The 18,369-nt window shown below is 43.3% G+C and overlaps 1 protein-coding gene across 2 annotated transcripts in view; it reads right to left on the reverse strand.

Moving 5' to 3' along the window:
• Positions 1-16,282: 16,282 nt before the first annotated feature.
• TBCA (tubulin folding cofactor A) overlaps positions 16,283-18,369 on the reverse strand; it is a 35,576-nt gene continuing 33,489 nt past the window's right edge. For both annotated transcript variants that reach the window (XM_071732169.1, XM_071732171.1), the window contains exon 4: positions 16,283-16,530. In XM_071732169.1, the coding sequence (XP_071588270.1) occupies positions 16,450-16,530 (81 nt within the window). In that variant the 3' untranslated portion in view covers positions 16,283-16,449. The remainder of the gene's footprint in view (positions 16,531-18,369) is intronic.

The raw sequence follows: 18,369 nt of genomic DNA on the forward strand, positions 1-18,369 counted from the left end.
TTTTTTTTTTTTTTTTTTTTTTTTTTCCTCTTCCCTGCTCAGGCTACATTGATTCAATTCGGCTTCCGAGAGGAGGTCGGGCTGTTGCAATGAACCTGGGTGCCCGGGAACGGCTGCTAAGAACAGGGATAGAGACCCTGAGCCGGGCCACAATTTAGCTGGAGAGACAGAGAGAAAAAAGAGGTGGAGTTGGGGTGGAAGTCTCGGGATTTTTTTTATTATTGTTATTTTTTATTTTTTCCTCGGTTGGGTGGGAGACGGCGGAGATGGCTCATTTGTTTCTGCTCTTTTCCTTTGAACATTACTATCTGTGTGCACCTCCAGGGCAGGAGAGGAAGCCACGGCGATTGAAAATTCTCGGGAGCCGCTCCCCGTCCCACTGCCGGGAACTGTGGCCCGCGGAAGACGCGGAGCCGCCGGCGAGGAGGCGGGCAGGGGCCGGGGCCGGTAGGAGCCACGGGGAGTGCAGCCTTTGGAGGCTGCGGCGGGTCCAGCCCTACCTAGGTCCGGAGTTAGGCGAGCGGTCAGGGGTCTGCCTGAGCGTTTGGGGTTCATTTTCCTCTGTAGATGCTGGCAAAAATGTGCGGGAGCGGCAGGTGCCCGCAGCCACCTCCTGATGACTGTGCTGCCTGCGGGGCCGCACGGCGTGCGTCTGCAGCTACTCCGTGTTGTTGCATGTTTCAGGTCGATAAATAAATGTGTAATAGTTAATGCGCAGACACATCAGAGTAATAACAATGGGATGAAATCAAAGGATTATCAATCTCTGTTAGTAACTGCTGAATAACAATGTTGCGGTGTGATTGATAGCGCGCTTCATTTTATGACTTTTCTATTGCTCTTGATTTTTATAGCAGTATAAACAAACTAAATCATTTTTTCTAAGACTTCAGAGCGCAATCGTCTTAAGGGAAGGGGGGAAATGAGAGAAGGAAGTCTGCGGGAGAGAAAAGAGCAGGCAGGGCTGACACTAAGTGTGTCAGAACGACAATGGGGCATATGTAAAATACCCTCATCACATTCCGCTTCCTGCACTCCTGTATTGTCAAGTGCCTGAATTCACCTGGGCAGCGTCAGAGATGTATTTACAAGGATTTTATTCCCCATCATCTTTCCATTTTCCCAATGTAGCCAGAAAAGTGCCAGTCAAGTCCATTCCCTGTTATAATTTACGGTATTCCCCACATAATCATAGGAACTGAAGTTCCTAACAAGGAAAGGCTTTAGCACAACGGCCCAAAATCTTCCGAGTGACACGAGTGTCTTCAGAAATCACTTCAGAGCAAAGTAAAAGGATTTTCTATGACGGATCCAGTGATTTTTCCTCAATAAATAGGTTTTAGATTGTTACACACACGTAGAACTGGAACAAAGGGAACTACCAGAAAATATATTGGTTGCCCCTAATAAAATTTATTTAGACAGTTTACTTCTCATAAAAAATAGAGATTGAATTTCGTACAGGAGCGCCTGCCAAGGGGCTAGGCACTGGGAGATCACCTCCCCCCGCACCCTCCTTTTCTTTCCTTTCCTTCTTTTTTCCACCTCTTCGCTGCCCAGCGGGCCCGATCCTGGGGTCCCGGCTGGGGCCGGGTCTCCCCTCCTCTCCGCCCCCCGCCTCCTTCTTGCGCCTGCCGATCCCCCCGAGGCAGCGCTGTGGGAGGGGGCCGGCCACCCTCGGCAACAGCATAACCCTAATCCTCCAGTGCCGCGACCCTGAGAAGAGAGGGTAGAGAACTTTCCAACCCCCGAGCTCCCCCGCTCCCCTCCCCGCTAAACTCAAGCTCTGATTGAATGAGGCTGTAATATAAACAACTGTATTTAACCAATTCTGCTCTGATTTAGGAACAAAAGCTTCTTTTATCAGAATAATTACATTTAGAGCGAGAAACACGGTAAAATAAGGTTAAACTGCTGAAGTCAGCAGGGTGGCTTGGCATAAATGGCTGATAAGGTTGGTAATTTGATATTTTATTTATGTATTTATTGAGCATCCATCCAGACAAGGGGGCTGCTGTATGTAGAGCACCGTAATTGCTTTTTACACTTAGCAACGCTTCCAGCATTTACCAAACGCAACTTTTGGTTGTGTGTCTTGTTCGCGAGGCACTTTTAAAAAAATTTTTTGTTGTTGTTGTTTTGTTTTGTTTTGATTTTTTTCTTTCCAGACAGTGGTGCTGAAATATCGGATATTATTATGCACATTCCCGCTCCTTAGTGCTGCATTGTAACATTGTTCTCTTTAATGAGAAGCGCCTCCCTCAATAATTAACGACCTCACATTTCCTATTTTCTTCCCTGATGAAAAGAATCAATTTTAATTCATTGTAAATTACAGCTATGCTTCTAAGTGTTATTTGCTTACAGAAAACAAATCAAGTGACTTAGGCTCTTGTTTACTTCTCCACATCGGCATACCCTAAACACAAATGGCAAATCAAACGATATCCTTTCGTTAGGCGTAATTTGGAGTTACGAAATGGAAAAACATAAACACGTGTTTTTATTTCAATCAACATTCTCGAAAATATGACTTCTTTGGAAATGGAGGACAAGGCTGCCAACAGCCACAGATCCCAATTTATTAACTCTAGTCAGGGCTAAATGTGATCACCGTCGCTGTTTTACGACAATAAGCTGCATGCAGCATTTTGTAGCTGCAGCAAACACACTTCTCTGAAAGCAACTTTATGAAGTTTAAAGGCATCCGAAGCAAGAACGACCGCAGCCGCTGGGAAAGGCGGCCGCCAGGTGTTCTGAGAGCAGCCCCCCTGGAGGCGGCGGGAAGAGCCGGGGGCTCCGGCCGCTGCCCAGAGACGCGGTGAGGAGCGCCGTTTTCCTCTTTGCTTATTTACCTAAATATCTGTGTCTCGCCCCGGCTGAGCCAAAAGCAGTGCTTTCGACTGTCTCCTCGACTGCGGGGAAGCTCTCGGCAGCGAAGCAGTTGCTTTAGATGGAAAGGATGGCTTACATCAATTAATTTTAATCAGAAATATGACAACTAGTCTTTTATGGGGAAAAAGCTATTTTAATATAAAGGTATGCTTGATACCCCCCACCCGCTCTTCCCCGTCCAGATGCAAACTCTTCATACACAAGTCGTCTCCTCCTCTCCCTCCACCTTTGTATGCATGTATAAGCTTTTGGCATAATGTTACCTTCATGAGCTTAAAAAACGCGGAGCCCAAGCGTAACACACTCTGGTGCAGCTTATACAGTGCGACAGGAGTTGCCCGGGCTGCCCCGACGGCAAAGGGAGCGCCGGTATAAAGCATTTTTCAGATACATCAATGTTTAGGCAAAGAACACACTTCCAGGAAGACCCTTTCTGCTGAGGTTTGAGAGATTTGTTTAGCACATGACCCTATTTTTAAAATCCGAAATCTCCACAACCGGCTTGATAAACAAACCGCCAGGAGCAGCAATGAAAGAATGTACAGCAGAGACTGACGTGGGAAGAGCATTTGACTTTCTCCCTTTTAATACCGTAGTTTTAATCTCCTCAATTACATAGATGGTATATAGTAATAAGGAACATACATATTTTGTTTGTATGTGTTAAGTTGGCTGCTTTTCTGATTTCTATTTACTCAAGATAAATAATCATATATCAGTTATTCAGTTAGGTGACAAGTCTAGTAATTGGAATAAAAAGAAAACATCTCATCCTTATCTCTTCCTATAACTAGATATAGCGCTAATAAGACTGCATCAATCTTATCTGGCAAATAAATAAAATAGACAAACAAACAAATTCTCCTCCAACAAGTTAATGTGGTGTATCTGAGTGGAAAGTAGATATTTTCACGCATTCTGGAGATGAGGAGTGACTTTTAATAAAATCACAAGAAAAACAAATGTAATTCTGTAAGCAATTTCAGAGCTCAGCCATCTCTCCCCTGCGCCGTTACTTAGCATTCTCCAGCCATCCTAACCTTTTATTTTAAAAACCAGTTAGTTCCAGAAATATGACTGTCACTCAATCTGGGACCTTTCGATCCACCTTCCTTTATTATTTGGGGGCAATTCTAGTGGTAATATGGCTTATTTTACAAGGATGATTTTTGTTGACTTTTTTCTTTACCCTCCCTCTCCCCTTCCCTTCCCCTCTTGCCCGAGCGCGGCTAATTCGGGGCGTCTATATTCACTCAATTAGAGAAATCTAAAGAGAAAATCGATCTTCCATCTGCAGAAATGCCAGCTTAACAAATTAGATTCTTGTTTCGTGCAGGTGATTTGGTGACAGTCGGGGAATTAGAAGTAATAAGTTGTTGTGTTTGAGACCACCTCCCCGTCTTCATCCCTCCGCCCTGCCCCCGGCCGGGCCCCTCCAGGGGAGCGCCGCGCCCGCACCCGCCTCGGCGCCTCCTCCTCCGGCCGGGCAGGCGAACAGCCACCGCCACCGCATCTCCCGCTGTAATTAGTGCTGCTGCCCTCCATGTGGGCTCGATTAAACCGTGATTTAGCCGAAAGAAATATAATTATGGCTGCAAATAAAATAATCAGCATTGAAGAGCGATTTCCTTAATGAGATGGAGCGGTTGCACGTCACGGAGTAAAGGGGTCTCATTAAGAGGCGGTAATGAGGCTTGGGTGAATATTGGGAGTTACACAAAATATCTAAACTGCCGAGAAAATCCAGCGTCGGGCTCCCGCTCCGGCCGAGCCGCAGAGCTGGGCGCGGCCGCAGCCCCCGGCGCTGTCTGCGGCGGGCAGCGGCGCAACGCCCCGGGCCGAGGGACTCCGGACGGCGCCGGCGGCAGCAGCGCTACCTCCCGCTCCGCTGCCGGGCCTTGCCCGGGCCCGCAGCCCCCTCCCAGTGCTCTCGCCGAACGACAGGCGCCTACGGACGGTCACGCTCTCCTCGCCCGCGCCCAGCGCCTGGAGATGGGCATTTTGATTATGGACAATTTAAAAAAAAACATTAGCGCGGCCATTTTTAACGAGAGGAGCAACAGCGCGTAACGGCTCCCTCCCCCAGCAAGCTTTCCCGGGCAGACCCGGCGCTCGCCACAGCCTTCCCGCGCAGCCCGCCGGAAGCCTTGACTATCGCCATTCTTTCTCCTTACAACCCCGCCCGTTCCCGGGGCCGGTACCCCGGGGAGTTGCCTCCGTCCCGCGGCGGGTGGGGGCTACGTGCGGCGGCTGGCAGGTCCCGGCTTCAGGCCCGGCCTAGCCCTGCCAGACAGGTGTAAAACAAAAGGCAAAAGCTCTAAAAAGACATGGCTTCCTTCTCCTGCTCAAGGCAGCAAAGCAGGGACGAACTGGGGACTCGGGGAGAGCGAATTAGTCCTAAAACGCCTAATAGGAAAATTAATTACAGCTCGCCCAGAAACAACCACCGGAGCACCTCCTTCCCCTCCCCTTCCCTCCCCATAGGCGCGAAGCCACAAAAATGGCCGCCCTGCCCGCCGCCTGCCGCGCATGCGCAGGGCGGTGCCGGGCGGGCGGCTGCCACGGGCTGGCAGGGGATGGCGGTGTGCGAGGCCTCATCTGAATCCCGAGGTAGCCACGGAGCGGCCCTACTGAAACCACCGCAGGTAGCGGGGCTGCTCCAGCCCGGAGGTGTGTGAGAAGGCGCGGGGTCTGAGCTTGTGTGGTGGGGAAGGGAGCTCGGCGACGGCTCCTCTGAGGGGACAGGCCTGCTGGAGAGCGGAGTGCTATCTTTGCACAAAATAAAAGGGAAGCAAACGGGATAATGGGTTGCCTCGCACTCCCCGGGGAAATTACTTGCTGGCTCTGCTGCCTGACAGAGGGAAAAGCATTGTTTTGCTTTTGACCCCAGCGTTTTGTTTTAATAGTGTAAAATTGGGCACGTCTTGATGCTTTATCATCTAATCAAGAAAAATAGCTTGCATATGAAATACTGAAGTAAAATAAAGGCCAGGGTATTTTTCCTTCTTTGCTTGTGCTCTCAGTAACTTAAAAAGGAGATGAAATCTACATTTTGTTCTCATTATTACCAAAAACATTCCACCTTTCAGCCCAGTACCTGCAATAGCCGGTAAAGGTCAAGTTTCTTGATTAGAAAAAAGGTCTCTGTGACATTAGCAAAAGTGTGGGAAGGCTGCGTTTGGCAGTGGGGGAGTGGGGAGTGACAGGAGCACCTGTGGCCACTGGGTTAAATCCCTACTTTGCTCCTCATGGTGAAGTTTGAATATTATTTTTTTTTTTCTGACTACCCCTGTCCTTACAGTGTTCCTTCCTGTGTATGTAAAGCGTTTTGCAGTCTTGAACCATTTACAACTTACATATATACATGCCAAGCAGAGACCTTTTTTTTCCCTCATTTTAGTACTTTGTAAAATGATGGAGATGTGCCAGGGACAGCCAGACTCCAGTCCAGGTTATCCTAATGGTGGTGCTTGTGGTTTTGACCATAAATGTGTTAGAAATTCCACAGTACTCACAGGGGACAGTTCTTTTAAGATTGTAATTTGTTGGGGTTTTTCTTTCTTTTAAGGGAAAAAGGCAAGAGGTGTTTTGAGTGATGGGTTCTGATGGAAGGTATTGCAAGTCATGTTTAGAGAAAAAAAGAGAAATTTTGGTTCTCAAGAAACTGTTGCTGGAAGGAGGTGAATAAATGTTTTCTCAAAAGATACTATTTTCCAGCTTTCTGTTTGGATTACATTTTAAGACTGCCTACCGTTGTTTGCTTGACCTGTGTTCTTTCTGCATAGACACAGTTCTGTCTGCAGGCTTCTCTCCTTTTTTTAGTCAGGCCAGTGCTATTTCAGTCATGGCTTACTATGTTTGAAATGACATTCTGCAAAAGAAAGCATCTCTGCCTCCTAAAATTGTCACGAATGTGGAACAGTTTTTTCGTGCTCTAGCTGTAATGAGGAATTGTACCTACCTCAACATTAGCCTTGTGGATTTCTTCACCTTTAAATCTAGCTGTCTCTTCTCCACAGAAAGCACAGGATAGCTATATTAGATGGTTGCTGTAGGCAGGGTGCTATGAGGGGAGCTGAGACTCAGCACCCAGTATTTTGTATCCTCTGTTGTTAAGGAAGCTCCAGGACTGAAAGCAATTTTTTCTATATGCTTCAGCTGAGAGAAAGGTATCAGATTTTGTAATAGGCTGAAGGTAGTTTGTACGTTGGGAGAAATAGTGTGTTTGGGGACTGGAGTACTGTACAGAAAAAGTATTTTTGCTTTAGAGTAGTGACCAAGCATGAAATTATTAGAGATCTGGAAACCTCCTTTGCCTCTCTCATTGAAAGAACAGTATGTGGTCATGATTGCAGCTGGTCAGACTGCAGGTTCCTCATCCCTTAGTGACAAGCACTGGGCAAACTGTACTCATCTGATTAATAGAAGCTTCCAGTCAACACACTGGAGCAATGACATTTCACAAGTGTGGAAAATGGCTGACTAGGTTTATCTTCACCTGGTATAGATGAAGTCTGCTCTAAGTGGGTTACTTTCAGCCTAAAATAACAGCTATTACTTGGGTGAGTAAACTTGCATGAAAAGCACACTTTGGAGTCATTGCATGAAAGAGTTTAGCCTTGTAGCCACAGGAAACACTGAACATGATGGCAGTGGTGACATCTTGTAAGACTGGGATGAAAGAGGCCTTTTGGGTCAGCAGAGTCCAGCAATTTCATTGCTCAGGTGAGCAGTGTGAGAAGGGTTTTCAATTGGAGGTCCTGGGTTTTCTTTTCTAGTTGGAGGCAAAATTGGCAAGGATGGTTATCCATTTCTACTCTTTGAGGGTGAGGAACTGAGAGAAAGTCATCTTGAGGTGTCCAGACTAGGGAGAGAGCCAGAACACCATGTGGGGCTTGGTTGCTGGTAATCAGCAAATCGAGTTTCCTTGTGCAATGCTGGCCTCTCCAGATGTTAATAAAGTTCTGCTTTTTTCCTTAGCCACATCATTTACAGCTAATGAAGCAGTGAGGAGTTGCAGGCGAAAGAGCCTAGTGTAGGGGATGGTGACATGCTGAGGGAGGAAACCTCCTGCAAATGGCCTTCTTTACTTCGGATGGCTCCCAGCTGTCACTGCTCTTCTCTCCTATGCTGTCTTCAAAGTATGCCTTCCTTCTGCTCTGCAGGGGGATAATTAGAGAGGCAGAAATAAAATAGCCCAATACAGTCAGTATAAGTGTGTTCCTTTTTGAACTCGATGTTTGAAAACAGTAGCGGGCTCCTTGGACTGCTTATTGAGATTCCTAGGGGAAATAAGAGGATAAAGAAGGTTTGTCTGTATATAAGCATTGGTAAAACTTCTCTCACCTGGTTGTAGCTCAAGAAGTAGTTGACGGGAGGTAAATGTTTTGTCTTGTGATACCTTTGTAAGGTCTTTATTTGGATTGCAAAGCACGCTGTCCTTTGTGATCATCTTGCCACGATTCCATTTTTAGCACAGTCTATGTGCTTTCAGGCAGCTGTTGGGTTTCTGAAGGTAGGGCATGATTCTCTCATTGCTTTGATATAGGCATTTAGATTAATTCTGTGCCTGGACTACATAGTTAGTACAACTACCTGGCAACAGGCTCTCCCAACTCTTATGCTTTTTCAGCCTGCCCTCTCTACCTAAGCATTTTCTGTCAGATTTACCACTGTTGACAATACAAGTTCTAGTGCAGAAGACTTTAAAAAAAATGCTAGAAATTAGAAGTACCTTTTCATACGTTAATCTTGCAATGTGTGCCATTTTTCTATTTTAAGAGACCGATTTCCTTTGTTAGCAGTATTAATTACCTGTAATAAAGCATATTGCATACTGAAAATATCCTGGGATGATTTACTTCTGTGTTTAAAACTGCCAAGAAGTTTTGAAGCTTGTGTTTGAGTGTGAATTTCTTGATGATGAAGTATTTCTTGCCTTATCAGTTAAGTGTAGTTTGCTCACTTACCTTTCACCAGAGGACTGAAGTATTGAATTGAAATAATCCAGACATTATCACTGGAAGAAGAAAACTTAAAACACTTAAGGCTTTTTGGAGTTTTTCTTGTTGTGTTTTGTGGTTTTGTTTTTTTTTTTTTTTGTTGTTTGTTTTTTTGTTTGTTTGTTTTTGTAATTTTTCTGTTTTGTGGAAAAGTGAACTAAAAGTTGGAGAGACTAATTAATTTGCTGAAGAATAACAAAACAAAACTGCAGTGCTGTTGGTAACTTGCCCTACTGCTGTGCCTAGTAATTGCTCTGAAACAAAGTACAGTTGTCTGTGTCTGTCTTGTCAAGCATCTGGCCAGTGTGTGAGATTATTTTTTGCCTGTGAAACTACAGAACATTCTTCATATTTTCATACTTGAGTTTCATGAAGGAGGCATAAAACTTGAAAGCAGATTGTCTATGTCTGAAGGACCTCTGTATGAGGAGTAGCAATTCTCTTTGAAGTTAAGCCAGCTGTGAAGTGCTGTTGATCGTAGACAGCTGATGATGTTGCAATTTTTGAGTAAAGTTTGATATTTGGAAGTCTAAATAAAAAGCATCGGTTTAGCTTTGTTGGTCTAGTTTTGATGTTACTCTGTCCGTCCTCCTTAAGATAGGAATTGTTTAATGATAGGAAGGTAGCTGTGTTATCAGATCAGCTGAGTTTTAGGCTTCTTTGGAGGTGCTAGTACTAAGGACATGGACTCTTGTCCCCCTGTGACCTAGAAGAGAAATGCCTCAGCATTGTAAGCCTTCATAGTTGAGCTATGTCTGCTCTCCTGGCTGTGCTTTGTTCTTGTAAGACTGCATTTTTTAGCTTTTGTTGCATGTAGCTTTTGTTATACAGGGCCTTAAGTTCAAACCGAAGTGACAACACTGCAATTTCATGCAGTCTCAGCTCTGCCTATCTGTGGAAGGAAACTCATTTTCAGTACTTGCCAAGTGGTGTGGCCACCATCAGTTCCACCTGGCTGATGCTCTTGGTTGCCTTTCTTTAAGTCCTTGCATGTCTCATTCATATGATCATTGAGGCCATAAACTTTCTTGGATTATTGTTCTCCTTTATTTGTGCAGAATTCAGCACAGCGAGGACCTAATGGCTTTTTATATGCAGGCTCTGTAAAACCTCAATACTACTCAGAAATGTGCTGCACTCACCATCTTACTTTATGTAGGCTGCTGAGCAATGTGTAGGTAATGATGATAGTTACTGATTTAAAGTCGGTTTGACCCAAGCAGTCTGAAGTTTTTTAACTTTGATGTGAAAATTGCTTCATTTTGATCCCTCCACAAAAGCTTTTCTCCTCACTAGCTCCACCTACTGTGCCTGAGATAAATGTGGAGTTTCAGATGTCGTGTATGGTTCTCTAGAGCCCACTTTAGCATTAAATTTCCACTTGACTCAATATCCTTCATATCAGGGAATAGCACTCAAAAAATAGCAATGGCAAACCAGAGTTGGTCTCTGGATCCTTTAAAAACAAATCAGTTAAATAATTTAATGTAGATATGTCTTTTTCCTCTTCACTGTTTCAAATTTCAGTTTCATGTATACCTCTTAATTTAAAGAGTGTAAAGCTTAAGTTTACAGATGTTTAATTTTCTCAACTAAGAATAACAGTTTAGGTTCTGCTTATGCTTTCACACTGTTTAGAAGGAAAATTGCTCTCTTGTGCTGTTTAGTTTTTACTGCAACTTTTTTGCAGCTGACAGATCGTATTTGATGTATTCATAGAAATGAGTTCTATCTGTAGGTATTGGCCATGATAAAGCCTTTGAGGCAGGAAGTTTCTTAACTCACTGATTTGTCTGGCACAGTTTCCTACTTCTAATCAAGGATTGCTGTTACACTGTTCCTATCCTTGTCCCTTGAGTGCTGGCTTTTGTGTCCCACACCTGTGCCCCCAGTTCAAGAGAATACAGCTCCCTGTTGCTGCCACAATGATGCAGTAGAATTTCCTGCATTTGGGGAAATTGCAGAAGTCGGTACATGGGAGCTGTGAGGGTTGGATTTTCGCTCTGAGAAAACTGCATTCCTGCCTAGGATGTTTCCCTTGGCTTCTGCTAGTGGCGGGATGGTCATGGGGAAAGAGCCCTTGGTCTGGTCCGGTACCAGAAAGCTGTTCTGGCTTCTTACACGTCTTCTGGTGTGCTGGGTGACAGTGCTCAAGCTCTCCTTTTTCCTGTTCAGCACTGGTTAGCTTGGTGCCCAGATGTCGTGGTGGTAGGTGCTGTGTAAATGACCCGAAACGATGAAACGTGACACCTTAGTCGTTTTGGGGAGGCATTGATTTCTATGCAAAAGTATGAAGTTTATCCTCTGTGTTTATTTTCTGTGTCTGGCATATCTGATCAATTTGTTCTGAAAGGTATCATTTTAATTTGCGAATGAAGTATTTTTTAAAAATTCTTTTTAACTCACTCTCTTGGAAATGTATATAAGCTGTAAAACAGCAGGAAGCCAAGTCACTAAAAGCATCCAGAGGAATTTCATTTTATTTTCATAAACTAATCTATCCACTCACATCTATCTATGTAAACTAATTACTTTTTTAATTAGGTAGTCTTTTTGATTGCTTATGGAGAGCTGTGGTGAAATTTACCATTAATTATGCTGGGGCAGGAGGAGGCCTCAGGATTGTTAGGAAGGATGAGAAAATTTTATTTCCTTTTGTTGAAATGAGGAGCAAGTAGTAATTGATACATAAATGATGTGCTTATTTTTCCAATTTCAACCTATTCAGCTTCTGTTAACCTTACTAATTGAGGCTCTTTCTATAGGTCGTTTGGTTTTCTTCCATCTAATCTAATGCCTACAGGAACTTCAGCACAGTAAGGAAACAAAACTGTTGTAAAGTTGAAGTTTTCCTTCCTGTTAAAGTTAATGTTTATTGTGATTCTGCATTTTAGACTTAGATGAATTGGTGTTCCCTCAAAATGCTGGACATGCTAGCAAGTAATCTGCAAAGTTCAGGTATTGTTTTTCTTTTTCACTATGGTTGAATATGTACTCAGAAACTTGGAGGAAGGTAGCATTTTCACATCTCTTGTGCTATTCCATCTGAATCCCTAAGCCAATAATTTTGATTTATGCTAAGGCCTCTGCTGCATGTAGCAGAATATATTAAAGACTGCGCATGGAAAAGAACCCAGAAAGTGGTTCTCTTTTGGGTTTTCTGTTTGTGGTGTCCTTAAAAAGAGGAGGTGCTCTGATACATCAGGTGGGAGAGTGGCTGTTGGTTAGGCCATAAGCAGCATGTTTTCTTCTGCTTTCCATCAAGTCTGTAGTCCAGCTCTGAGTCTGAACTAAGAATAAGACTTTGAACTTGCTGCTTTCCTCCCTGTTGCTTCCAGCAGTTCACTGAAGGGTGAGGGCTACCAGAAAGGAGGGTAAGGACTTTGTACAAGGGCGTGCAGTGATAGAGTGAGGGGCAGTGGCTTTAAACTGGAAGAGGGTAAATTTAGATTAGATAATAGGAAGAAATTCGTCTCTGTGAGGATGGTGAGGCACTGGAACAGGTGGTCTGGGGAGGTTGTTGGATGCTCCCTTCCAGTAAGTGTTCAGGACTAGGTTGGGTGGGGCATTTCTCCAATTTGCCAGAAATGCTTTGATTTCTTATCTTCAAGATACTGAACAACCTTGTATCACCCACATATTAAAGACACATTTTGTCTTTCACCTCTTCTGCCATACAGGTTAGCTGAATAGAGCTGCACCTTTTAGGGTTGTCAGACAATTCAATTTTAGTAGTAAAATCATGCTAACTAGATTTTAAGTTTAAGAGGTTGTACATCCACCTATCCTAGTAATGTGGTCATTCTGAGGGCCAGTTTATTAGGAATGAGTGGCAGGTATTATCTAGTATTATCTGGTTTAAAACTTGAAGAGAGGAGATTAATGTTACACTTTAGGAGAAAATTCTTTCCCGTGAGGGTGGTGAGATGTTGGAACAGGTTGCCCATGGAAGTTGTGGTTAATCCTTCCCTGGAAGTGTTGAAGGCCATACTGGATGGGGCTTTGAGCAACCTGGTCTAACAGAAGGTGTCCCTGCCCATGCAGGGTGGTTACAACTAATTAAGGTCCCTTTCAACTTTAGCCATTCTATGATCAGATGTTTACAAAACGCTTGCCACTGGATAGAGGCATTGTGCTAATTGGTTCTGCAATCTGTCCTCTTTTTTCTCAGGACATTCAGAAGGGCTCCTAAAAGGAATGAGCTTTAATATGTTTGTCCTCTCTGTGTTTTTAACCAAAATATCTACAGACAATTAGCTCTTCCCCCCTCTTAAAGGATGTTGGAGCCTGAAGGAGATGTACCTTTTAGTCTTTTTTTTTTATTTTTTTTTTTTTTATTTGTAGCTAATTATGTACCTACAGGATTGGCTTATTCTGTTGGATGTAAACTTCAGTCTTACACCCAACCCACATCCTGTTCCTTCTAAAACAGTGTTTCAGTGGAAAAATATCCTTTTAACCTATGCCACCTGAAGTCCACCTAGTTCAACTCAATGAGTAGTATTTTGATTGGAAAAGTTACTATATTCAGCTTATTCCATTTCAGTAAACTATGGCCAGAAATTACCTATCCATAGTGATGCTCTTTGTGCAGGTGCTTCTGGACCAGATTGTGCTTTCCCATCTTACCCATACTACTTAAGTAATTCCAAAACTAGTATAAAATTTGGTTGTCTTATTTGGTTTGTTTGTTGGTTTTTCATGTGTACTATTTTGAAGGACTTTGAGATGTGATATTTTAGAGACCTATCAGAAAGATTGTTATAAAATCATGGTTTCCCTTATCAATACAAGAAACTTACTGTGGCCTTGAGACATTATTGTCCAGTAAGAAAATGCTTTTTATTAATTAAACATTTCCAGTAACATAACAAAACCAACTGGCCTGTAAACTAGGTTGTTATATGAAATGACCCAAGAGTTGAGGGAATTTTTCAAGCAAAAGAAGGAATTTAAATTAAGCGGACAGGGTTTCCACATTGCTTTCAGTTTTGATTATACGGTATAACTGAGTGCTTAAGAAATATAAGTTTCCAGGTAAAGGTGCCAAGTTTGTTCTGATGTTGTCAGATGTAGTGAGTCTTCTGAATCAAAGGCCAAGGATCATCTGGTCCAAACTTTCTAATATTGTTTATAAGAGATGTCTTGGCATCCTGTCAAGTAAGAGAGTAAAGGTGTAAACATACCTTGATTGTCATCAGTAAGGCAGGCTATTTTCTATAGAACAGGACATGCTCAGTCTTTTGGAGACGTTAGTAAGAGGGAAGAAACGGATGGGGGAGAGTATCATCTTGGTTCATGATGCAGAAAGAGCTAGAAAATATCTTGGACAGAGAAGTACTAGGCAAACATGAGAAACTACTCCAAGTCTAGAAGCTATTGTACCAAGAAACATTCTCCTGGAGTTTGGTTTGTGTGATTGTTACTGTGTTCCATGTGCCTTTAACTCTAAAAGGCAGCTTTAGCCATATCACAAAGCTACTTTCCTTTAGCCACTATAGGTCATGCCTCTGTGTGGCTTTCATGCTGATCTGCCTTTTTTGATGCTCAGGAACTGCACGTAATTTTCTGTGGTTTTTCAGAATTATATATTGTTGGGAAACTGTCTGGAAGAAAACAGACATGTGAGCAATCCTGACTATTTAGCTTTAGCTAGAGTAAACTAAGGGCCTTGAGACCCAGTTGCAAGGTTACTGAAAGATGAGCTATGGGAAAAAGATAAGGGAGCTGGCAGTAGAAAAGAATAATAACAGGATAATGAGGTATCCAGCAGAAGTTCTGTGAGAAGAGAATTTGTGTCCAAGATATAGCCACCTGCAAGATATTGTTATATAAACAAAGGCTCTATATAAAGCGAGTGTCCACTGTTAATAAACGACTTCACTTTAACCATATTGGTGACTGCGTGTCGTCCTTTAGGCCTCCGCGGATTTTTTCCCACAATATATTCTTTCTTTTGAAAAGTATTTATTTATTTAATTATTTTTTAAATTCTGCTTTATCCATCAGATGTGACACCTGCCCACACCTCTGTCCTCTTTCTCAGCCAAATTTATTCACCACATTCCACTCAATGGCCACAAGCAGTTATTGTTATACTGACTGTAGTTGGTCTGGTAAGACATGCAGTCTGCTTTGTCCACTCCAGTTACATTTTCTGGTGAAGGTCCATAGAAGAAGCTGGCTGAAATGAGTACTAAGACAGATGTTCTCCTCAATAGCAACTCATTTGTACTGTGAACCAGGCAGTGCCTCTTTGGGATTTACATGTCTAGGACACAGTGCTGGTAAGAAGGCATGTGTGTACTTTTATGAAACCACAGTAGTGCCACTGCAGGTTTTTCAGCACCATCTTAGCACTATATAGTACAAGTCCAGGGCCACTTCAAAAGTAGGTCATTCTGCAGTCAATCAGAAATCTTGTGGTGTTGATAATCTGTCAGAGCAGTACTTAAAAGTGATGGAGAAGCAGACTTACTATTCTCAATGTGCTCAAGGTACAAAACCAGAAGTACTTAAACTGAAGTTTACCCAAACTCTGGCAAATTAGCAAAAAACTTTATTAAGAGTATTCAGTATAGCACCACACAAAAGGTACAGTGTGCTTTATGTTGCCTCTAAGGAACATGCCAGAGCACTTTCAAGCTACAAAAATGAATGTAAAAAGCTTTCTTGTTCAACAGTAGAGTTTCGTGTTTGCCATTTAGAGAAGCTGTTCTCAAAATAATGACAGCATTTGTACATAATGTTTTAATGGTGTTCCAGGAAGATTAAGAATGGCTAGGGTTGGAATGGACCTTAAAGTTCATCTAGTCCCAACCCCCCTACATGGGCAGGGACTCCTTCTGCTAGACCAGGTTGCTCAATGCCCCATCCAGCCTGGCCTTCAACATTTCCAGGGAGGGATTAACCACAACTTCCAAGGGCAACCTGTTCCAACATCTCACCACTCTCACAAGTAAGAATTTCTTCCTAATGTCTAACCTAAATCTCCTCCCTTCATGTTTTAAACCATTTCCCCTTGTCTGCTCACTACACACTCACATAGAAAGCCTTACCCTAGCTTTCTTGTAGGCTCCCTTCAGATATTGTAAGGTTGCTATAAGGTCAGATTAAATTACAGATAAATTGCCTCATAGAAAAAAGACTGGTGACTTTGAGGGGTCATTTACATTTAACTCCTCTTTCAGTACAGGTTGTTACAGGGCAGGGGGCCTGGAATCCCATGAATCTTTACGGTGCCTTCCAATCCAAACCATTTTATGATTGTTTCATTCCCACGTATTTATTGGTCCCTCACATTCCTTACAAAGCTAAACTTTGTTTCTTAGCCTGAATTGTTTGATTAAGTACTGTATATTAGCTATTATTAATTACATTTGGAATACATGTTTCAGAACATCCTTTATTTAATGCATCGTGCGGTTAAAGAAAGGCCAGTTTGCATAAAGAGAACCTTAGCAAGTTAATGATAGTAATAGAGCCATAGTCAAATGAAAGTGTGGAATGGACCCAGTGCTAAATTGAATATCAAGAAAGTACTGAAAAACTTCTAGGCTTCCAGCTTCACTGACTCCAGTATGGAACGTGCTTCTTTATACTCTTCAGCTTCTTCCAATTCTTTTTCATTCTCCTGGAATCAAAAAGAAATTTTTTTAGTAGTTTGAAAATAATTGTGATGGGATTAAATTTAAGAAGGCAACTATGAAAAAATTGGTAACAACAGATGAGGAGCAGGCTCTGAGATACTTGACCTCAGTCTTCACCATTAATCTCTCTTGAGAACAGCCTTTGTGACAGTGGTCATGACATGGTAGAGTTTAGTATTTTACAAAGAAGAAGAAGGGCAATAAGTAGGACTACAACCTTGGACTTCTGCAGGGCTAATTTTGTATTTTTACAGATCCACTTGCAGGAATCCCATGGGCTAAGTCTGGAAGGAAAGGGAGCCTGAGAAAGTTGGTCAGTTTTTAAATACCACTTCCTTCAAGCCCAAGATAGGTTCATTCCTTTGAGTAAAAAATTGGGTAGAGGTGGTAAGAGACCTCTACGGATCAGCAAGGAGCTTCTGAAAAAAGTCTTGTGGGAAGAAAGACATTTACAGCTCATAGAAGAAGAAGGGACTTCTCATTTGGGAGAACTATAGGGATGTTGTCAAGAGTATTTAGGAAGGCAACAAGAAAGGCCAAATCCCTCTTAGAACTAAAACTGGCAAAGGAATTATAAGGAAACAAGAAGAGCATCTTCAAATATATCAGCAGTAAAAGGAAGAACAGGGAAAATGTGGGCCCACTGCTGAATGAGGTGGGAGCCCTGATAACAGAGGATGCAGAGAAGGCAGAGTTGCTGAATGCCTTCTTTTCTTCAGTCTTTACTCCTAGGACCAAGCCTTGTGAACTCCAGACCCTGGACATAAGAGAGAAAGCCTGGAGCAGGGAAGACTCTCCACTAGTCAATGAGAACTGGGTGAGAGATCAGTTATGTAAATTGAATATACACAAGTCCATGGGCCCTGATGGGACACACCCAAGAGAGCTGAAAGAGCTGCCTGATATTATCACCCCACCACTCTCCATCCTTTTTGAGAGATCATGGCAAATAGGAGAGGTGCCTGAGGAATGGAGGAAAGCCAATGTCACTCCAGTCTTCAAAAAAGGCATAGAAGGAAGATCCAGGCAATTACAGACCAGTCAGCCTCACCTCCACCCCTGGAAAAATGATGGAGCGGCTGGTTCTGGAGGTCATCTTGAAGCACATGGAAGAAAAGAAAGTTACCAGGAGCAGTCAGCATGGATTTACCAAAGGGAAATTATGCTTGACTAATCCAATAGCCTTCTATGATGTTGTGAGTGAATGGGTAGATGCAGGAAGAGCAGTGGATGCAGTCTACCTTGACATTACCAAGGCTTTTGACACAGTCTCCCATAACATCCTGCGAGCAAGCTCAGGAAATGTGGGATAGAAGAATGGACAGTGAGATGGATTAAGAACTGGCTGCACAGTAGAGCCCTAAGAGTGGTGATCAGTGGTGCAGGGTCCAGCTGGAGACCAGTGACCAGTGGAGTTCCCCAGGGATCAGTGCTGGGTCCAGTCCTGTTCAGCATCTTTATCAATGGCCTTGCTGATGGGACAGAGTGTCTTTTCAGGACATTTGCTGATGACACAAAGCTGGGAGCGGTGGCTGAGTCACCTGAAGGCTGTGAGAGCATTTAGCAAGATTTGGACGGCCTGGAGAGATGGGCCGAGAGGAACCTAATGGGGTTCAACAAGAACAAATGTAGAGTCCTGCACATACTAAGGAATAACAAAATGCACCTGTACAGGTTAGAGGTTATCTGCTAGAGAGAAGCCCCATGGAGAAGGACCGTGGAGTCCTTGTGGACAAGTTATCCATGGGAGAGCAGTGTGGCCAAGAAGGCCAACGGTATCCTGAGGAGCATTAAGAAGAGTGTGTCCAGCAGGTCAAGGGAGG

This window comes from Heliangelus exortis, chromosome Z (genome assembly GCF_036169615.1).
Source record: "Heliangelus exortis chromosome Z, bHelExo1.hap1, whole genome shotgun sequence".
NCBI classification, from domain to species: domain Eukaryota; kingdom Metazoa; phylum Chordata; class Aves; order Apodiformes; family Trochilidae; genus Heliangelus; species Heliangelus exortis.